Genomic DNA, 24270 nt, shown 5'->3' on the forward strand with positions numbered 1-24270 from the left:
GCTTTGGTCGTGCCATGAAACGTTTTGTAGCATGAATATATCATATGAATTTAGAGCTACACTTCCTCGTCTCTTCTAAAAGCGGTATTAATCATTATTGACATTGGTATACATACGTGCGGCGTTCGTGATACAAATACCCTTGGAAAATCTCGTTCAACTGCGATCATCGCGGCTACTTTGTTTGGATCTTGCCCCCCTTTTCGCGATCTTCGGTTACGTGGTGAAACGTCAGCGGCCACATTTTCAAATCTGACATCCAGTTTCGGCCAATAATCGGCGGACCTTCGTTTCGCACGACATACAATATTTGATTCGATTTCACGCTCTTTCGCTAAATTGTTACATCGATATATCCAACCGCCGCAATCGGTTTTTTGTCATCTTCGCGAAGTTCTCTTTTGGCGGTGTTTAACCCAACACTAGAAATTTTTTTTTTGTATATTCCGACTGAGATCGCGAAGATCGGCGCACTCGAATCAACTTCCATTTTCAACAATTCTTCATTTACTTCAATCGTTTCTATATGCGGTGCGGTCCTATTTCGTTCGTTGTTGCTTTCTCTTTCATCATATACATGTATATATGTATATACCCATACCATCCTCGACCTCGGGACAATGATCGCTCGTGAAACGCTGTTCTTCGTTTGACGTTTCGTCCGCAGTCATCTGTTCGCTGTCTATAAAGTTTTGGTTTGCCGCAGGTAGTCGATATCTGTTTCTTTCACACGTCTTGTAAATATAACCTTGTTTACCACACTCGCTACAATATTTATTTGGTAGGCTATACTGGTAACTTGGGTGTCTCTTTCCCCCACGACAGTAACACTCTTCGCTTGCTGGGTTCGACGCTGCTTGCGCGTTGCTGCTCGGTGCCCGCTGTTGGAGATTTCCTCTTCCTCTCGTCGTTCCTCGTCCTTGGCCGAAGCCGCTTGCTCTACGTCTACGATGCCACGGTGTGTTGTAGCCTCTCTGTTGTCGCCCCTTGTTGACATGCCATATAGCGTTCACACTTGGAGCCTCGGTCGCCTCTTGTTTTGAAGTTTGCGGTGATAACAATGACTCCGCTTTCGCGTCGGCCAGTTTGACGGTTTTTGCTAACTGGACCGACTGTTCCCACTCCAAATCTGGCGATTGTAATAATTTATAACGCACGGTTCTCAACCTCATTCCAGATATCAGTCGATCTTTTAATTGATTCTTTAACTCTACCGCTGAGAAATTACATTTTTGTACTAACATTTGAAGTGCTTTTACAAATTCATCGATAGACTCATCCTCCTTCTGCCTTCTTCCGCGGAACGTAAACCTTGCGAGATGTATGTTTTTTTCGGGTGCGTACAACTCTTCCAATTTAGTCTTCAGGGTCTCGTAGGGCATCGTTAAAGGTTTCGCAGGGGTTACCGCTGCCTTGAGTTCTCCGTCGACCTCCGCAGTAAATCGTGTCATCAGCAATACTGACTTTTTCACTTCGGTAACATCGTTTAAGATGATGAAAGCCTCCAATTGGTCCTCGAATGTTTTCCATTTTGCTCCCTTTTTGAATGGTTCTTGTAACAGTTGAATTTAGCCGCCAAAGCAGCGACTACGGGACCCAATGATAGGTAGGTCCGTAGGGAGGGGGGCTTTCACCTAAGCGGTGATACGACGGGTGGGAGAATCGATCGAGAAGTGTAAGAGAGACGACGGGTTGGAATCGATCGAGAGAATAAGCGGGAGACGACGGATGAGGTTGATCGTCATGAGAGTGCGCTCAAAAGAAGAATCATACGAACGGAGAAAGACAACCGACGAAATGAAGAAAACGCATACGGATTCCCGATAAAGGAAAACCCACCAATATATGACGGACGAGGGAATTCGGATTGGCCGGGCACTGAATTAGGGAGCGCAACCGAAGAAATGGAAAAAGGGATCTGAAGAATATCCACTATGACGCTTATGATAAGTTTTTATATATATTCTGACCTGTCTTATTTTATTTGTAATTTTATGATTATGCCTTTTATGGAATTGTTGTCGTCCTAGATGTCCGCCGTCCCCATTTTATTTATACATTTATTTATTATTTTCGTTGATATTTATACGCTTATTTTATTCGGTTCTAATTTATTGATATATGTCATTGGGTCATACCAAACGTCCGGAATTTCGTTTTAAATAAAAACAATAAAAAAACAATAAAAGTAAATTGATAACGGCATATTTTCGTTAATTGCGAGGGGCTCCGCAATTGGAGTCAATCCTAGTCTACAAAAACCGCGAGAACGAATAGTCCGTTACATTCTATAGTCTTGGCGTTGAATTGAGCCATCCTCGGTTCTTCTCGCACCGCCTCGTCCGTCCTCGTTTTACCGGTCCTCTCCTTCCGCGACTACGCATTGCTTCCACTAAGAGTTTCCGCACAGAGTCTAATTTCGCTCCCGTTGGCAACTCGACCTCGAATCGTGAAAAAATCACCAATAGTTCGTCTTTGGAGTACGTTTGAATCCAGGCGGCTTGCCCCGATTGGAATTTTTTTTCCTTTCCAATCTCTTCCCACTTCGCGAGCTCTTTATCAGCGTTTATATCGTCTCCGCATCTTGTAACTCCCTCCACCATTCCTTTAATTTATTTAAATGTTCAATTTGTTTGAATTTCATTCTCGTCGCCACTGCTAAGAGCCCATTAATTGAGGGAACTGGCGAGGTAGCACTGAATACACGGAACACTTTAGAGGAGCCCACTGTTTATTTTCGTGTCGGCGGTACGAGCTCACAAGCTGGACTCCTCACCTCGACACCCGAATAACTCGGGTACCCTCTACCTCGCAGTGGGGATACTTTCAAGAAATGTTTCAAAAATATTGTCGCAAGAATTATAGAGTGACTTTTTTAGATGTAGTTTACTCTGTTTGAAATATTTCAGAAATATTTTTATTGAATGTTTTATGAAACGTTTCAGATATATTTGAAGAAAAGATTGATGCAAGTTGAAAAGTCTACGTCAAGAACTTGCAAAAGATTTCTTGAAATGTTTCAAAAATATTTATAATTTTTCTCATAAAATTTGAAATGAAACATCTCAAAAAATGTTTTTAAAATAATGTAGCAAGGATTCTACACCAATGTTCAAAATCATGTGATCTTCCTGAAAATTTCCAGAAAGGTTACTCAAAATTGAGTTTGTTAAAACTTCCGAAATGACTTGAAGAAGTTACAGAATAAGTAAATAATACATACAAAAATTTATTATACCTTAATAAACGCTTTCATTACAACAATATTATATTTTCAAATTACCATTTCACATTCTCCTGATTTTCTTTTTAATTAACTTTCTAATCAATCTTGCACATAACTCAGGAACATTTGGTATTTATTACTAAAAATTTTCAAAATTTTTCGATCAGGTTTAAGTAATCCAATATTTGTACTTGTTAATTAAGTTATAGCATCATAAATAAACATTATTCTTTTGCATAACATTCGAAGAACTGTTAACTACGTTTCAAAAATAATCTATGAAGTAGTAAACGAAGGACATTTTTTGTCATTCTAACCTACAGACAGGTACGCGCTGAAAATCCTCAAGTAGTTATCACAAACATTTTTATTTACGTCTAATGATCAGGCTTGATTGTCAAGTTTATTTTTAGAATTAGTCATACTGAAATACCAAAATACCTAAGGACGATTTTTTCACATTTTTCTTATAATTTACCATAGCTAACATTCTATTAACAGTGTCCACTGGGTTATAAAAGAATAACAATATAATAATTTACGATGAAATGTAAGAAATTATTAATGATCGGCTCAATGCGCCAGTAATATATGGTCCAAAAAATTGTAATTTTGTGAAAAAAAAGTTATCGAAATCAGCTCGAAAATTACGCCACATCACTAGAGAACATGCATAATTATAATAATCAATAATCTTCGCTCTCTTTTATTGAAACTAATTCTTACTTTAAATTCAAATTTAATTATCTGAATGTTGTACTATAATAATGGAACAAACCTATTCATTATTATAGTGTAATGATAAACTATTAAAAATATGTGAATCAATATTTTGATCAGTCACTTTGGGTTAAATGGACGGCAATCAGTATACCGGGACAATCTCTGGAAACTATACAGTCAAAGCGCATGCCACTCCGAGTTTCAACTGTCAAATTCCGTTTCTGGCGGCGACGTAGTTCATACAAATTTTTGAGGTTATAATCTCGAACAGTCGAGGTAGTGACTCGGAAAGTTGATTCTTCAAATAACGCTCGAAACTTGTTGCTAATGCTCTTTGAAAATTGGTTTTATTCGACTGAAATGAGAAATCTGTTTAATTGTTGGGTGCTTAGAAGAAATGCAGTAGGTAGGTGGGAACACTTTATTTGATCGCTTTTATAATTTTTTACATTAGAAATAACAATGAAATTTTTTTCTTTCAACAGGTGATACGGCCAAAATAATTACATCTCTAATATTCACTGTTATCTGCCTATTCAATTTATCACACGTACGAAAATCATCGCCACTTTCAAGCAACTAAGCAACTTTCTCACTCTCTTTTTATTACAGTCGGTAATATTGAATTTTGTCATTTTCGAGAATGAGACATTAAACCGAGAGTTCAAGAAATTTAAATATCTCAGTATCTGTAAAAGAACTGTGAATCTTTTTTTCTCGAAAATAGTTCAACAACTTTTACAAATAGTCGATAGTCAATGTATTTTTTCCAATCAATAAATTATTGCTACTACTATTAAAGATTTTCCAATGATTATCAGAGCTCATTCCGCAAATTTTCAATAATGTTCGACTAAATAAATAAAGGGAACCTAATACTCAAATTGAAAATTCATGTAATATTATATTTATTAAAATGATTTCTGTATTTTGTGTCAGTGCGGTTCGAAACGTAGAAAATCTAATCCAGAACGTAGATATCAGGAACGTAGATCATATCCTGTGACACAAGTTGAAAATCAACTTTCTCAAAATGCGCCTCAAGGTCACAAATAGCTTCAAGGACAATCATGTTTTATAGTAATGTCAGAACATTATTACGAGGATATTGACTTATCAGATTCAAGATTGTATCCCTTGTTCCATCAAAAGAAACGAATATCTGATTTTCAACGAAGTCGTTCAGAGAGATGGCAAGAAGATATAGATCATTGACGTAGGATCCGCGAACTAGTGATTGAGGACGAGTGTAAACGAAACGAAATGATTTTGAGATGGAGAGGGATAATGATTAACAATAACCGAGGTTTTTATTGATCTTGATGCGGCGATACAGACCGTATCGCACGAATACGTTACACAGAGTAATGGTTTACAGAGCGAGAGAACACATAGATTACACACATACATGATTTTGAGACAGTAGACCATACATGAGATACAGCTGATAGGTTTTGAGTCGCGACACGGGCAAGCGGCGAGGTTTGACGCAGAGACGGCAAGTAAACACTGCACGCGAGTGTGCGTCCATGCGTGAGGACGATTTTGAGTGTCGCGAGACACACATTTAACTAATTCGATACCTTGCCGAAACAGAAGTTCATGAAGTTCGTTTTCCAAATAATATAATCCGATAAAAAATGTAGTTCATAGTCCTCCGAACATCACCTTGTAACAAGGATATTTGGAAAGAGTCCCTGTGTTGCAGAAACCATTATAAAATTCTTGGTTTTCAATTCGTGCTACTGAATGACTTCTGCGTTTCAGGTTCCATTTCCAATCTCAGGATGAGGTTTTTTTTTTGTTCCAGACAATGCGAACATGAAATAGAGACATAATTGCGATAAATGGAGATTCACAAGCTTTCAGTCTTAGCATAGGACCCCGTAAAGAGTGTCAAATTGGATTTGATTTCAAGCTATCGATAAATTGCATTGCAATTAAAAAGTGAGCGAGTAAGTGAATCCTATAGCAGACCAAGTGATTATTTGCAAAGCAACGTGCACTAGTAAGTGAATACATACTTTACACTTTACTCGGGTTCCACGAGACCGAAGCACGGGTGATAACTGCAACTAGCTAGCCAGATGACACCGTCAACTGAGATTAAGTTCAAATACATTTTTAATTGAAGTTATTCAACATTTCTAGATTTGGATTGGTTCAGTTTGCCTCACAAAATTCAACCCTAAAATCTAATGGAGGACTTGAAGAACTATTCATCTGAATTTATTGCCAAAGAGAGTAAAAGTAAGCGTCAAAGTAAGATACCAAATTGAATGGTATAAAGTTTTGAAAAACAATTCTGGTTAATAATAATGCTTGAATTACAATGTTGCACAGAGTGATTCCTCGGTAGAATGAATTGGCAGCAACGGTTAAGTAACAAACTTATCGCTATTGGCTCGATCAAAGCAAAATGATGAGATATTCAGCCAGTATGATCTGTAGTGTATCCCGTTCTTTAATTTTGCCTCAACTGATGTTAAGAAGGTGGCGATGGACTGATGAAATTTACTCTGGCACCTGATGTCTGACGAAACAACCACGTTTGATTGTTGTAATGATTGCACCGCTTCAGAACCCAGGATCTTTGCCACCGAAACGTTTTGACCATCAGGTAAGCCATATTTCTCCTCGTGTTAATCAAAGTTCAAACTTTGAGCCTGCTGAAAAAAAAAAAATAATTTTATCATTAAGTCCATGTTAACATATTATAATAGTCAAAGATCACGGAATTAGAAATTTACTTACGTGCTTCCATGTCTGACAACTTTAATTCCGCTAGACGATGAATTATTTCGTACCTGAAAATATTGGAAGCTATTATTATCAGATAGGAGCTTTCGATAGTTTTGGATATTACCTTCTAATAAAATGCACGAACCAAATCGTGAATGAAACGCATTTTTAATCTGATGTAAATGAAAAATCTGTTCACAATAAACGTTGTTTTCACTTGCCTACCTCTGTTTGTCCAGATTCCCACTTGTTAATGACATTTCACATTGAATTTCAGATTTTTATTTCGATAAATAACACCCCATTTCTGTATCATTTGATATATGCTTTTCCGTTGAATTCTTTATTGCGTCAGTTGAATATTTTCCGATATCGACCACGGTATTGCTGAACGATACTATTCTTCTCAGAGAACTCACGCTACGTAAGAATAAACAACAATATAACCTCAATCCGCGGTTTTATGCGCGAGAGATTTACAGCTCCTGAGTATTATTTGATTTTGTGTACGTTGGCCCCCTGAAATCATTTTTCATTAAATGATTACTCAAAATTCAGAAAAAAGTTAGCTTATCGCCTAATTACCATTGCTTTCTTTTCTATCGTGTGACAGCTGAGTCAAGCCATGATGAAACACTTACTTTCATGATCGCTTCATCTACATTATTATATTTTCGCATTACAGCCTCTGAAACGATAAAATTTACTCAATTATTTATTACACATTCTTATCGTCATATCGATACGATCAACTTTGCACTATTGATTTTAATTAATTATGATTTACCATAAATGCACTTGCATAACATTATATATTTGAAGCTTTTATTTTTCTCCGTTGTGATTTTATTTTTTTCTTGTCCTTTGTAGAAATATTTAACTAGAACCTCGTCAATAGCCAGTCTAAGTAATATTGTGATTATCCCGTCACGGGAATTTTCACCTTTTATTGTTTTGATGTATGTAATCTGTAAAAATGTTATACATAGCAGTATTTTTTTTATTTGTTAATAAATATCACAAAAACATGAGTTGTGCAGTTTATACGTGCTTAAAGGTATATAAGGCTCGAATCGAAGTACGTTAGCGTACGATAATCAAGCGTTTTACACACGGAGTGTTATGAAATTATTTTCTCGCATTAGTATCAAAATGTACTATACTTATAATTAATATACAGTTTAGCAAATAATTGGGAATAAAATTGCACGTCGTCTGGAAGGTAATATTACTGTAATAGAATTATAAGAATTACCGGAGCTGTCACATTTTTCTTTCTCATCAATGCTGTTCCAACAGCTTCCATAGTTTCACTTTTATCATCCACCGGAAACAACTTTTCAATCAATATTCTTTCTGATGCTGATAGTTTTGTACATCCTTCACTCTCATTCGTTCTTCCAGTCTTAATATTTTTCAATTTGTTTTCAAGCTTCAAGCAAGTTTGGTTAACGTTAATTTTATTTAACAGTTGTATCAGGACTTCTTTTCCTTCTATAAATAAGTTAGATTTATTCACAAACTGTACATTATTCACGATTATAAGATTCAGAGTATCACGATATTTAATTATAACAACGTTTAAAGAAAGTGTCAAAGAGTATAAATTATTATGATTTTGTACTCACGAAGCAGTTGATCTAATTTACTGTTAATATCATTAGACTTGTTATCAATTGACTGTACATTTAGATTATCCGATGAATTTTCCTTGCTAGCTAAAGCGTCTTTGTTTTTACGACTGTCAGATTCTGATTATTTAGAAATACTAGAGGCTTCGCCCCTGCCTCACTACTTCCTTAAACAGTGTCTGTTAGACAGGTGAATTTATTTATGCTGATTTGATGACAGGTCTGCAACTGTTGAATCTTGCTGTAGTTATTATTTTCCCCATAGTAGAAGAAATTCATAGCTTTGCTATAAGTAGAATTTCTATGGCTTCAGATCAATTGAAAACTCGTTATGATATTCGAGCCAGGGATATAAAATTAATCCCGGAGATTCTGTCTGGCACTTTCAACCTCGAAGACAGAAAGGACGATGTCCGAAACTACAAAGAAACTGGAAAGGCTTTACTTGGTGGTTAACCGGATCAAGGATTTACAGGATCCGAAAAAACCTGTTTCTTCTCTGATATAACTCTCCTCGAGTTCTGTTTCATTACTTCTGCTGACATGTTTGCCAGTATGATATATTTGAAACGATACTCAGTCTCACCTCTGCGTGTCGATCTTGAGTGCCGTATACACAATACGCCAGCGGGCGAAAAAGACAATTCCCGTCGGGAATCATCTTGATAATTCTCGTTTGCATGTTTATTTTTTGCGTGTCAGAAACAGATACTCATAAAGATATTTGTCAAAGATTGTCATAAACAGCCGATGACAGCTGTCAAAGGAAGTTTTGTTTGCTAGATGCTTTTTGTTTTGTTTTCGGCCTCTCACTCCACCGCCAACTTCATGCGTATACTATTGTTATTATAATCTTTTTGATACTATTGTTATTATAATCTTCTTCGCCTGTTGTTACTTCTTTTTCATTTGTTCAGAACTTTTTTATTAAATAGAAAGATGCCAAGAGATTATCTTGAAAGTTAACACTCGGTCACCGCCGACTCGGCACCACTCACGTTCTTCGTCTGTTTTTTGCAGGCTGGCCATCCGATATTTAATTTCAAACTGCGAAAGGTCGAAAATCGAAAAAAATCCTTAAAGCTTATCACATTAGGTGTGATCACCCATAAAAATTCAAATTATTATTCATGGACGATTTGACAGGAAATGCCCCATACATTAAATGAAAACATAATCGTCGTCGTCGTCGATGCAATCATTTTTCGGCCTTTCGCAGTTGAGAATTAAATATGGGATGGCCAGCCGGCGAAAAACAGACGAAGAACGTGAGTGGTGCCGAGTCGGCGGTGACCGCGTCTTAACTTTCAAGATATTCTCTTGGTATGTAATATTAACATGTATTACATTTACATCATTTTAGGAATTATTATATAGTATATATGTAGGGAGATCTCGATTCAGAGACTTGCAGGAGATAAATTGTGGGAGTGTGGGTTTAAGATAACAACACGTGTTGTTGCAGTAATCAACTGTTATTAACAATAATACAATAATAAGTTACAGACGAATATCCAGTACAAGTATTCGTTCTAACATACCTGAATCAACACAATTTGTCGGTATAGCAAAGGTAGTCGTGAGTGCGTGCCTGTGTCGTAGCACAGCTTGTCAACGACTGCCCGGTGCCGTCAGTAGCGAGTGTCTCGGTCGCCTGCCCGCTAGTCACATGATCAGCGGACCAGGCGGCTAGGTTTGAGCAAGGCGTCAAACTTACATATATTCCATGAAAAAGGCTTGGCGCGACTGGCGACTGTTTTCAGGTAAAACGCGCTCTTGATCTCGTTGTCATTAAAACAATTTTTCTCAAGAATCAAGTGGAATTAATAGATGTTTAGCCACTATTTTGATAGTTTTATTTGACTTTTTTAACTCCAATTTTACTTGCGGGTTGTTTTCGTAAACAATGTAACCAAACATGAGGTTGTCTTGATTTATCGAAAAGCACGATATACAAATTTTCACAAATATCATAACCAACGATTACTGCATTTGTTGAAGGTATAGTACACATTAATTTTCATGATAAAGAAATTAATAGCTATTATCTGATATATATTTCATACTATTAATTATATTCGATATTTCAAGCGCTCATCGAACAAGTTCAACTATTAGTGAACATACTGAACATACTGGTGTGCCTGCGCTCTCTCTTTCTCCCCTCATCATAGCGAAGACCATGTAGAGTGCGACGGTATGGTGAGAGAGGAAACGTGCAAATGCAGTATCTCAATTTTATTTATTTATACCCTACAAACTATTAACGTTTTCATTATGAAAATGTAAAAATTCATTCAATTTAATATTACCTTTATTTGCAAACGAAATTGTTTTAACGAAGGTAAGTTGAAGAAAGAGCGTCTTTATTCGAAAATGAGAACGTAATTATACTAATGAAGCCAACAAGTGCCTTTTTCATGGACTAAGTTAATAAATACTTGTTCATATTGGAATATTAAGAACCAATTCTCAATACCTTTGTTGCGATTTAGATTTTGCATATTGCAAGCTAAACCATCTCCATCTGGATTTTCCTCTTCGTGATGTTCATTAATTTCCTCATGTAAACGTTTGCCATCTTGATTTTCCTCACGCGAAAGTTCGCTAAGTATATCATCTTCATTTGAATCATCGCCATCTGAACGATTGCTATGTTCATTATCCTCCCGTGAATTATCGCCATTTGAATTATCTTTATTAACCAATTTGACATCCTTTGATTTTTGCGTTTTTTTAATTTTCTTGGACCTAACAAATTTACCGACGACTAGTGATGGCGGTTTATCGTTCTTTATTTGTGGAATGCGTGGCTTCTTTGCAGACGGTGCAACACCGTCTTGCATAACCCGTTTTATACTACGAAATGTTCTAGACTGCTTTAATTTCTCTTCGTCACTGGGTTCAGTAACATCTTCGATGCTATTGTTGGCAACACTGCTAGTAAGAGCAGACAAGAGGTATAGAGGTTGGCACGAGAGTAGTCGAGTAGGGAGAGTCGAGAAGAACAGACAAGTATTGTCGGCCGGTGGTTTTCCACGAGAGATCGAGATATAATAAACGAGAATAAACCTAGAACTAGTTATCCAGTCAGTATTGTTAAGTTTTGTGTCGGTAATAATAAATAACATAATATTCATCGTCATCGAGGTACAACCGAGTGATCATTAATAACCAACCCGATCCAATCCCTAGCCAGCCGCTGACACTATTTACTTTAGATTCACGTATCGCATCATTATAATTATCTGAAAACATGTTGTTGACGAATATTAAATAGTATATCCACGCATGGGCTGTTCTTTACAGATAAACTAAATTAACTCCTTCACTTTTGCATAAGTAAATTTTTTACTTTTTCAAGTATTCGCATTATTTTATCTATTTATTTATCTTTTCTACTTATTGTACGAAAAAACGTTGATTTAAACTACGTACTTTATAAAGAACAGATCATTCATTATCAGTTTACAAGTACTCTTGTAATACATATTTTGTTAAGCGTACCATTATACATATTTAACGATTCTTGTAAATGTACATTCAATCCAGTTATCTTGTGGATCGTCTAATTCTCTGAGACATTTGTTCAAGCCAACGTCATTCGGTGGCATTGAGATAGTCATTTCTCCTTTGTTTATCCATTTGCTGGGATAAACTTTTTTTCTTGTTATCACGATCTGATATTATTACAAATTTTTTCGCCATGTTTTAGATGTTTAATACCCTAAAGTACGTGTAAAGAAAATCGCGACTCTCGTCTACTCGTATCGCCGCTTCTCTTACGGTCGCGATCTATATTACCGACGTTAGGAGGAAAGAGACAAAAGGTAAACAGAACTACATACAGAATTACATTGATTGGAATAACAGCTTCGAATGTTGTTTCTTTCGATTCTACAGGAAAGATTTAAGGAAATGAACCATATTGTACGTAGTGTGAATAAAAAAAATCTTTTGATTCTACAGAGAAACGCAATTGAGCCTTTATTCTAACCTCAAAACGGGATAAAAATAACCCATAGCACATGTATAAATATTTGTTTTTAATTATGAACTTCCAAATAAATACTATGTAATACGTGCAGATAATATTATAAAGAAGATTTATCTTGACCTTGGAGATTTGTTGATTAAAGTTATTCTTGGATATGAAGGTCACATCTCAAAACACTTTTTATCGTGTTAACGTTTCGGCCCTGGTGGGGGCCCTCCTCAGAACAATTTTATTTAAATATCTGTCACGAACAAAATAAAAATGATATACAAATAGGTTTGACAAAGTAAGACATATTGATGTAACTGATATGCAAGGTGTTGAAGAAGTATAAAAGAGAGATTACCTCATATGTGATAACACTTCCAATTAATTAATGCGTGTTGATAATTAAGAATAAATAGAACAAATAGGCAAAAACGACAGAAAACGAAACACACTGCGTTCGCGACACGTAACTCCCACGAATTCATATTTATAGTTGGTTTGTTAAAAGAATTAAAATGCACAGCCGTTATGGTTGAGTCAGAGCACATAAGCACAGTGGAACGTCTAATGTGTAGTGGGAAGAGGTCGATCTCAATAGTTATCAGTTTTTTTTTTTTTTTAGACATTTTAAAATTAATACCGTTCGAAATAAGCTTAGGGAATTTTAAGTGAGTTGGTAGAATCGATCTTTTCTTGCAGTTGAGAAGAACTGATAACTATTGAGATCGACCTCTTCCCACTACACATTAGACGTTCCACTGTGCTTATGTGCTCTGACTCAACCATAACGGCTGTGCATTTTAATTCTTTTAACAAACCAACTATAAATATGAATTCGTGGGAGTTACGTGTCGCGAACGCAGTGTGTTTCGTTTTCTGTCGTTTTTGCCTATTTGTTCTATTTATTCTTAATTATCAACACGCATTAATTAATTGGAAGTGTTATCACATATGAGGTAATCTCTCTTTTATACTTCTTCAACACCTTGCATATCAGTTACATCAATATGTCTTACTTTGTCAAACCTATTTGTATATCATTTTTATTTTGTTCGTGACAGATATTTAAATAAAATTGTTCTGAGGAGGGCTCCCACCACGGCCGAAACGTTAACACGATAAAAAGTGTTTTGAGTTGTGACCTTCATATCCAAGAATAACTTTAATCAGATAATATTATAATTTGAGAAAAAATATTATTTTCAACAATTTACATTAATCCCCTGTGTAAGCGTTGCGCCCATAACTTCTCCATTTCGGATAAGGAAGTGTCGTGACTATTATTATTATTACTATTACTTAGAGTGTTAAAGATCAAGAACGCCCAAGAACTTTAAAACGTTATTTCAATAGTTGTAAGACAGGCCAAATTTGGAGTCATTTTAAAACCGATTTAATTATCAATTTATAATATTATCGGTACATACTTTAGGAGTTCGGTATTACATTGCCATCGGAATTTATGATTAATATCGTATAATATTCAAAGAAGTACTTATTCTACTGGCTTGGATAAGCGAGTCTTATCCCAGTATCTACGATACACATAGCTTCGGTATATTAACCTATAGAATACTGTAGCAATAATGTACAATTTCAACATAAATTATTTTTAATTACTTCCTGGGATGTAAAACTTATCATCAAAAGTTCTATATAATTCTAGACAAAGCAGACAAAAACACGATTTTCCATGAGTGAATGTGTTAAGTTTGAAAAAATCAAAATATCTATTGAATTATTTTTTACGATCTTTAGGTTCGATATTTGGAAGATTTTATTTTAAGACCAATACTTATTATCAGCTGAAAGTTGAGAAAAAATGTATGCTAAAATTTTTGCAGATTTTTTTACGTATACTTTTGTGTGAAATTTTGATTTATTCAGAAAATTACGAAGATCATCTGAGGCATATTGAATTGGTTTTGAAAATGTTATTCAATAATGGTTTCAAGTTAAATTTACCCAAATGTTTGTTCGCATAAGATATAATTATATATTTGGAACACGAAATAGGCTTTAATTGTATAAAGCCCCTGAACAATAACGTGATCGCGATCAAAAACTTTCCTACACCTGAGAAAAAAAAAACATCGGACAATTTTTGGGGAAAGTAAACTTTTATTTACAATATATCCCTAAAGCTTCAATAGCACTAGAACCATTCCATAATCTACTGAGAAACAACGTGGAATTTAAATGGTCAGAAACTTGCCAGGAAAATTATGAAAAAGTGAAAAACTGGTTGTGCTTGGAACCGATTTTAGCTATATTTTATCCGGATAGTCAGATTTATATTCACCTTGATGCTAGCTTACAAGGTGTAGGTGCAATTTTGAAACAACCGCAAGCAGACAAGACATTAAAACCTGTTTTGTCGGAAATTGACCACCAGGATTAATTCCCGTACTTCCCTTTCATTTTGAAATTAATACTTATAACAATTATTGATATGGGCAAGGTTCGGTATTTTAAATAAATCCACTCGGTTTGGGGGTCAATCAAAGATGGTTTATTGCCCCAGAGGAGGAAAACCTGAGCAAGAACTGAGTAAAAACCTCCTCGAAATCGTGTACAATGTATGTGAATGAATGTCAGATTTATGAGTGGATGTGTGCACTGGATGTATCTAGAGAGAGAATTGTGACGCTTCGAGTGAAGACACAATAGGGGTGAGCTCAACCGCCTTACAAGATGCTAGCGTGGAAGCTAGTTACACGATAATTATCAAGGCGATAATCAATTCCCCAGTGGGAATACAAGAGAGAGATGAAACGGCCGAGAGGCGCTATTTGAATGGCCGAGAGGCGCTATGTCATGGAGTGACGACGAGTGTCGACCCTCTTATGCCGCAGTGGCGTTGTCTCTCAGTTATGTATCAACACAACCATCGTCACAAATACTACTTAGCGTCAGTTCAAATCAGAGATTCGAATTATAGGCTCACCAAGTTGAAGAGGAGCCAGAGTGCTGTCTGGCTCACGCGTATCAAGCAACTGCTTGTGCCAGCACGTGTTGACCCGGCGTTTCTCCGACTTACCGTACTGCGCATGTCAGGTACACGGAAAAAAAAATTCAGCTCGTGGAACTAAATATTAGATAGTTACTTGTAAACAGTTCGTCGAACTAAACGTTCTGTTATTGGAAGAGCACTGCAGGGTTCGTATAACTGACTGTTAGTCAGCTGTCATAGCTGTACGTTGTTCAGCTCTCTCAGCTAAACAGCTTCGTTCGAAGAGCTAGACCAGAATTTTTCGGCTCCGCTCACAGCGCTTATTATTAAATAGTACAATTATATTGCTATTAGTATTATTTTTCATCATTATTATCATTATTTATTCAGTGTCATTTACATATTTGAATGGACTATTTAAACAATTATCTATCAACTGTATTTAAATCATACTCATGAAATTTGAAGGTTATGAAATATGTCAACGCACCAGAGCACAGCGCAACTTACAGCTCTTAGAGCAAAACCATTCAGTTGTGAGAGCTGAACAACTTGCAGCTATCAGAGCTGACTAATATATAGTTGCTGTAACTACAAGATAGACCGTAGAGTGCGTATAGTTACTGGAGCTGTAGAATACAGCTCGCCGAACAGAATTTTTTTTTCCGTGTAGCCATTGTTTTCGAGTTCTGCACAGATTTGAAGGTGTGTGTCACACGTAATCACATGAGTGTATCCCAATACAAGTAACTCTGCCGTGTAGGCACGATACAAAACCTGTATTCTATTTCTCTCGAAAATTAACAGAACGACAAAAAACGAAAAAAGCTATCTACATAGAATACTTAGCAATCAAAGAAGCCATCTTGTACTGGCAATATTACCCAATGGGTCATAAATTCATCATTTATACGGACCACAAACCATTACAACACTTTAATATTAACAATTGTAAAGATCCGGAATTACGAGAAATCTTGAATTACATATCACAATTTAATTTTGAAATAATATATAACCCAGGTAAAGAAAATCTGGAAGCAGACTGCCTATCTAGAAATCCAGTCCTACAGGAACGGGAAAGCAGCCGTGAACATTCGATAATCAAACTTGTAAGTTTTATTAACATAACTGATATAATCAATAACCAAATGCAACTGAAAATAGACAAAAAGTGTAATATTCAGAATAACATAATTGACAGATTTTTAAATAATAGGATGAAAATTTGGATAACCGAAGAATTCAGCATTGAATTAATAAAAACCGTGCATGAAAAACAGGGTCATGTGGGAGTAAAACAATTAACACTAACAATAACAAGAAAATTTTATCTTAAGAATATGCACAAACATATAAAAATAACATGTCGCACATGTGAGACATGTACAAAAAATAAATCCAGAATTGCGAATTACAAAGCTCCGCTTTCACAATTAGAATCCGCGAAAAAACCATTGGAAATAATTTCTCTGGACACAGTATGAGGTTTTGCAGAAAGTAGAAGTACAAAAAATACTTACACTGATTTTTGATCACTTCGCAAGGTATGCGTTCATTGAAACTTCAAAAACGCAAAGTGCCAGAGATTTCATAAAATTGGTAAAAGCGATAAAAAATAAACACGATCTAGGAACGTTGTTCACAGACCAATATGAAGGTATAAACTCGGGAGAATTCAAACAATATTTAAAATCAGAAAACTGTTTGGAGAGATGGCAAAAAGATATGGATCATCGACGTGGGATCCGCGAATTAGTGATGAGAACGAGTGTGAATGAAACGAAATGATGTAGAGATGGAGAGAGATAATGAATACCGATAAACGAGATTTTTATTGGTTTCGATGAGGCGATACAAACCGTATCGCAAGAGAACGTTACAGAAAGTGAGGATTTTACAGAGCGAGAGAACACATAGATTATACACATACATGATTTCGAGATAGTAGACAATACATGAGATACAGCTGATGGGTTTTGAGTCGCGACACGGGCAAGCGGCGAGATTTGACGCAGAGACGGCAAGTAAACATTGCACGCGAGTGTGCGTACATGTGTTACGTGCCAGCCGGTATCCACGGCGGCGCCCTCCCTGCGCCCTACCTGACCAGCGTGCAGTTACCATACGAGAGTCTTACGTGCTCTTACCGATAGTCGTAGATTAATACTAACACACATAGTTACCATAATAACGATCAAATTCTTATATCGATAGTCCTCATACGCTAGATTAACCGTTATTTTATCAGTCATATTCATAACATACATGGTATATATTTTTTCCCATTTAACCGTTATACCTTTCAACATTAGCTTTCACATAAAACCTTTGATTTACGATCTCAACCGTAATAACTCAAAGTAATAAACACCTGCAGTAATTAAGATAATCGAGTAGACTAAACACCGGAAACATGGGAAGAGAAATCACGGATAATTCACAAATAAAGAAACCCCTATTCCCAGAATCCAGGATAGCGCCCTTATTTTAACGATAACAAGACCAATCAGCGATTCGCCGCTTGCTTCTCTAAACCAACTACCTCGCGCTAATCCACCACCGAGATCTCATGCACGAATCAGAAATCCTACCCTCAATTATTTCATCATCTTTGACCAATCATCCGAGACCCGCGAGAAACCGCGACTCCTTTTGAACTCCTCCTACTTTTCCTCTAATTCAACCTCCCCAGAAAATAGAATAGATCAGAAGAACTTCAGACATCATAGAGAACAGATCAGATCTCTACCAAAATCCTAGAATAAAATCAATATAAGTCATTCAGAACCTTCGAGACTTGTGACAGTTTGTCACTGCGATAGTGATTAACACCAATCTGTACCACGATTGTAAACCTACCATCGAGAACTGGAAGGAGACCGTTAATAAATGTGTAATTAACCCAAGTGTTGTCATAAACAATTATTTCAATCACGCATAGTGATGGTTGGCACGAGCCCTACCTAACGAACTTTCAGAATTGTAGGCGAGTTAAACGAGAAGATCTGAGGAGCTGATCAGCGGATTCCCGAGATTTACATACACCAACCACGTAAGTCAGGAGAACGATTTAAATCACGCGGCGAATCAGAATCGACTCGAAACGTTCCTCTCGGGACGTAACACATGTGCGAGGACGATTTTGAGTGTCGCGAGACACACATTCAACTATTCGACATCTTGCCGAAACATACCGCCCGCTTCGCTATCGGTAACGATCGCGAAATTAGATTATGCCGCCCGCCGTGCGTTATTTATTCTTAGAGTCAATAATTGTCTTAAGAGGACACTGGAAGCACACACAATTTTACGATTGGACGTTTTAACACAGAGGATTTCGTTTTAACGGTCACAACGCGAACGAGACCGTCGGTTCCCGGATGCACTTCGATCACTTTCGCGAGGGGCCACACAGATGGAGGTAGATTTTCGTTTTTTACGAGAACGATGGATCCGATTTTGATGTTCCCGTGATGAGTCTGCCATTTCGAGAGGTTTTGGAAGGACTGAAGATACTCCGTACTCCACCGTTTCCAAAAATGCTCCAGCATTTGACGCGAGTGTTGCCAATGCGATAGCCGTTGAACTGGCACCTCGATGAGTGACGGCTCAGGAATTGTGTTCAATGCTGAGCTGACGAGAAAGTGTCCTGGAGTCAAGGCACTTGGATCCCGTGGATCGTCCGAGATAGCGCAAAGAGGTCGAGAATTAAGCGTGGCTTCTACTTGCGTGAGGAACGTCGCGAATTGCTCGAACGTTTGAGTAGCTTCTCCGATGACTCGTTTGAGGTGAAATTTGACTGATTTCACTCCGGCTTCCCATTTTCCACCGAAATGAGGCGCGGAGGGAGGATTGAACCGCCACTGGGTTCCGTGTGATGCGAGGGTGTTTGCGATTTCTGCGAACTCCTTTGACGATGCAGCGAGAAGACGGCGAAGTTCTGAGTCTGCGCCGACGAGATTCGTTCCACAATCGCTTGCGATTGAGGCACAAATTCCTCGTCGAGATGTGAAGCGTTTGTACGCCGCGATGAATGCCTCCGTCGTGTAGTCCGAAACTAGCTCGAGATGCACAGCCGAGGTCGTGAAGCAGATGAAGATAACGATATATCCCTTGCATGATTTCGCTCCTCTTCCGCGGGAGGCTCGAATCGAGAATGGACCAGCGTAGTCAACGCCAGAGTGAAGAAACGGCCTTGATTGCGTGACTCGAGACTGAGGGAGTTGGCCCATCTGTTGGCTGCTGAGGGTGGCGCGATGACGCGCACAAGGAACGCAACGATGTATGAACATGCGGATCGGTACTCTTCCTCCCAGGATCCAGTACCGCTGTCGGATTGTAGCGAGAGTGAGTTGCGGACCTCCGTGGAGCGTCAACCGATGATGATGATCGATGATCAATGTGGAGAACGATGATTCGCGAGGCAAGATGAACGGGTGCTTTTCGTCATACGAAAGCAATGAGTGATTCAGTCGACCACCGACTCTGAGGAATCCGTTCGAATCGATGAACGGCGTGAGTCGCGATAGTGGATGACTTCGAGTGAGACTTGAGCTTGTCTCGATTTGGTGAATTTCTTCTGCAAAGTACGCCTGCTGGGTCACCTTGGTCCAAAACAGTTGAGCGTCGCTCAATTCGAGAGTAGAGATTGGTCCGACAGTGATAGACGTGTTTACGCGATTCGATGTCGTCTTCGCGAGGAACCGATTTGCTGCGCGTTTACAGAATGATGTGACTTTGAGGAGAGTCGATAGTTTTGAGTAGCGATCGACGAGATCCCAGATTTGTAGCGGCTTAGCTGTTGCGATGTGCGTCGACAGCCCTTTTCTTTCCTCGAGATGAATGTTTTCTTCCGGTCGCGGAGATAAGGATGGCCAATTGACAGAAGGCTTCGAGAGCCAGGATGGTCCGAAGGTCTAAAGTTCTGATTTTTGAAGTTGCTCCGGAGATGTACCACGAGACGCAAGATCAGCGGGGTTTCCAAAACCCGAGATGTGATACCAACGAGCGCGCGCGAACTCTTGGATTTCCGTTACGCGATTACGAACGAATTCCTTCCACCGCGATGGGTGGCTTTTGATCCACGCGAGCGCGACTGTGGAATCCGTCCACAGATAAACCGGGATGTTTTCGAAATTAAGAGTCTTTTCCACATGACACATCAACCGGACGAGAAGATTCGCGGCGCAGAGTTCGAGACGAGGAATTGTCACTTTCTTTAGCGGCGCTACTTTAGTTTTCGCGCACACTAGTGAAACGCGCACTTCGTGAGTGTTGATATACGTTCGCGCGTAGATCACTGCGCCTAATGCACTTTGAGGGGCGTCCGCGAAACCGTGGATCTCTATCCCGAGAGATGCTGAACTTGACCCGATCCATCGTGGGATGGTGATAGCTGAGATGCCTTGAAGATCTTGTAGAAACTCGATCCATCGCGAGGATAATGAAGTTGAGAGCGGCTCGTCCCAGTCGAAACCGAGTGCCCACAATTCCTGCATAAAGATTTTGGCTCTGATCGTGATCGGCGAGAGCCATCCGAGAGGATCAAAGAGCTGCGCGGTTTGTGAGAGAACTTTTCGTTTCGTGAAATTGTCCCGAGTTTGATGAATTTGCGGAGAGAACGCGAACGCGTCGATGTCTGGTCTCCACGCAAGACCGAGAGCCCGAAAGAATGGACTTTGATCGAGATTCAGATGCATCGCGATCTCTTGATGGTCTCGAGAAATGTCAACGAGAGTTTCTGGGTGGCTTGAAGTCCACTTTTGAAGTTCAAAGCCGCCCGCCTTGAGCAATTGATTGAGTTCGTTTATTTTCTCGCGACCTTGATCAACGTCCTCTGCTCCTGAGAGGATGTCGTCGACGTACGTGTTCTCGAGAATGACGTGGCTCGCAAAGGGATACTGCTTACCTTCGTCCTGAACGAGTTGATGAAGAACACGGATCGCGAGATATGGAGCGCTTGCAAGACCATACGTTACCGTAGTCAGTTGATATTCTTCAATCGGTAGCTCTGGTTCTTCCCTCCAGAGGATTCGCTGAAAATCTTGGTCATCATTGTGGACCAAAATTTGTCGGTACATCTTGACGATGTCTGATGAGAACGCGACTGGATATTGTCGCCAGCGTAAGAGAACGTCCGCGAGGTCGGTTTGCACTTTTGGACCGACGAGAAGATTGTCATTGAGAGAGAGTCCGAGGTTGGTTCTTTGAGACCCGTTGAACACGACACGCAACTTTATTGTTGAACTGCTGTCGCGAACTACACCGTGATGGGGAAGATAAAACACGCGGGAATTGTCTTCAGGTGTATTGATAGCGCGACGCATGTGCCCGAGTTCACGATATTCACGAAGGAAGCTCGAGTAAGCCTCCTTGAGTTTCGCGTCGCTACCGAACCGTTTCTCCAAACGAAGGAGCATTTGATGCGCGGGATTCCGCGAGTTGCCGAGCTCTACCGAATTGTCTTTGAGCGGCAGCCGAACTACGTAACGACCGGACGCAGTTCGAGAAACCGTTTCGCGAAAGTGTTGCTCACAACGCTCTTCTTTGGAAGTTAGTGCCAAAGGTTTCGACACTTCTTCCTGCTTCCAAAACTGCTGCACGAGATCGAGCAGTTCGTGATCGAGGGAGCATTGGAAGCCTTGGATTGCGCCATACGAGGGGCTTGCTGCTTCCTCTGAAACGCAGCCGGAGAGGACCCAACCGAACTGAGTTTCTTGCGCGATTGGTGTTCCTGGTGCTCCTCTTCTAACTCCTTGACCAATGATGTTGCTGTAGATGTCAGCTCCGAGAATTACGTCGATTTGACTGGGATGTGCAAAGCTTGGATCCGCGAGGTTGAGTCCTCGTAGATGAGGCCAGTCTTCGACGAGAAGTCGAAATGAGGGTAGATACGATGTGAGTCGTGGAAGCACGAGTGCCTCCACCTGACATGAGAACGAGGTGTGAGCACGAGATTGGAGTTGCAATGTCGCGATGCCGCGAGTCACTGCCGATTGATGAGCTCCGACGCCAATGATCGGTATCGTTGCTTGATGCCGACGTAGTCGCAATTGTTGCGCTAGCGACTCCGTGACGAATGAACTTTCGGATCCTTGATCGAGTAGAGCGCGAGCGATGATTCTTTCTCCAGTCTCCGGATTCGAAGCGATCAATTGCACTGTGGCGAGAAGAACTGGAGAGCGCTTGATCATTGTAGGCTGAGCTGAGTGGTTGCTCACCTGAGAGGCGCTGTTCGAGATCGGTGCGTTCTGCACTGCAGGTTGCGCTACTGCGGCCTGTCCTTGAGATGTGCCGCTGTTGGCAGCTGTCGAGATTGAAGAAGAGTTTCGATGCAGCAAGGAATGATGTCGACCGTTGCACACGCGACACGTTTTGTTGGATCGACAGTCCTTCTGCTGATGTGGACCGAGACAATTGAAGCAAAGCTTTTTCGCAGAAACCACTTCCCTTCTTTGATCCAGAGATTTGTCGCGAAAGGTCGAACAGAACGCGATGTAGTGGTTGCCTTTGCAACAAGCACACGACTGTTCATTTGATTGCGCTGTATGTGACCTTGTCGTCTGAAGATTTGACCTTCCTTGCGATGAGTGCGGTTTCGACGTCGCGATTTGATTGTGAGCATGAGCTTGCTCCACGGCTTCGAGGGTGTGGATGCGACCGATGAGAAACGCCTTGAGCTCCGCAAACGTGGGGGGCTCGAGTTTCTCGCTAACACTTTTCTCACACTCTTCGAGAGATGCTGGGTCGAGCTTGCGAATCGTCATGTGCACGATGATGTGATCCTCTAATTTCTCGGGACTATCGAGAAGTTCGAGCGCGCCAAGAGCTTCGCAAGTGTTGCTGTGCAAGCTCTTTAGTTCCGATGATGATTTTTTAGTGACACGAGGAATCGCGAAAAGTGTCGCGAGATGAGAATCAGTCAGAAGCCGCTTGTTTTCGTATCGTGAGACGAGAGTTTCCCAAGCTCGAGGGAAGTTTTCTGCTGTGAGGGAAATGTTTTTGATCAGTTGTAACGGTTCATCGGTCACACTGGTTTTGAGGTAGTGCAGCTTTTCCACTTCCGAAAGTTGCGAATTTTCGCGAACCATCGACGAGAAGAGGTCGTGAAACGGCTTCCATTCTGAGTAGCTGCCGGCGAAAGTGGGCAGTTCGATACGCGGTAACCGTCTTGATGATCCTCCTGCTGGTGCGTCTTGAGGAGCTGCAGCGGCTTGCGCGGTTGCTGCAGACGCAGGCTTTAGCGATTCGAGAAGATCAAGCATCACCCCTTCGCCGCTCAAGAAGTGCTCTTCACACAGCCCGTAATAATCTTTCGCGAAGTACGAAAGCTTTTTGATCGCGTCGAGTTGATCACCTTTTGCTGCGAACTTGATCTCGCTGATCTTTTCGTGATTCTCTTGGAACTTATTCCAACTTGAATTTGAAGCATTAAGCCGCGACTTCACCTGCCCGTAAGTGATTTTTGCCTCGCCGAGCTTGCGCAGGTTGTCGACGGCACGAGAGATGCGCCAAATGTAGTCGTTTTGACGTTCGATATGTTCTTCGATCGACATGTTGATGTACTAGAGGATTTAAACTCACGCGGCGAACTGAGTTTTCACGAACGAGACACAAACACACTGATAGTAGCGCGACGCGATTCACACTTCGAGAGATCGGTGTTGTTGACGCTCAGATCTTAGTCACGGTCACTACAGAGGACACCGCACGTTTGAATTTAACGGACGCGACTGATTTTTGTTGATGGTTTTCACCGATAACGAGATTGTTCACTTTGATAACGTGAACCTTCGCAACTTGATGCACACGCGATAGTTCCGTTTCACTCACTAGCTAATTCGTTTTCCCGTAAGTCGCAACGATTTGAAAGATTTGACTCGATTCGCGACTGATCCGGCTCGAAGGACCAAAAAATGTTTGGAGAGATGGCAAAAAGATATGGATCATCGACGTGGGATCCGCGAATTAGTGATGAGAACGAGTGTGAATGAAACGAAATGATGTA

At 39.7% G+C, this 24270-nt stretch overlaps 1 protein-coding gene across 1 annotated transcript; it reads right to left on the bottom strand.

The window, feature by feature from the left end:
• Nucleotides 1–175: 175 nt before the first annotated feature.
• LOC124302266 (uncharacterized) lies at nucleotides 176–23818 on the bottom strand. Its single transcript, XM_046758229.1, has 4 exons — nucleotides 20477–23818; nucleotides 18928–20179; nucleotides 7172–7176; nucleotides 176–334 (listed from the first exon to the last, which is right to left on the bottom strand). The coding sequence occupies exons 1-4, from the start codon at nucleotides 23816–23818 to the stop codon at nucleotides 176–178; spliced, it is 4758 nt and encodes a 1585-aa protein (XP_046614185.1).
• Between the last annotated feature and the right edge of the window lie 452 nt (nucleotides 23819–24270).

The sequence above is a fragment of the Neodiprion virginianus genome, chromosome 4 (genome assembly GCF_021901495.1).
Source record: "Neodiprion virginianus isolate iyNeoVirg1 chromosome 4, iyNeoVirg1.1, whole genome shotgun sequence".
Taxonomy (NCBI): domain Eukaryota; kingdom Metazoa; phylum Arthropoda; class Insecta; order Hymenoptera; family Diprionidae; genus Neodiprion; species Neodiprion virginianus.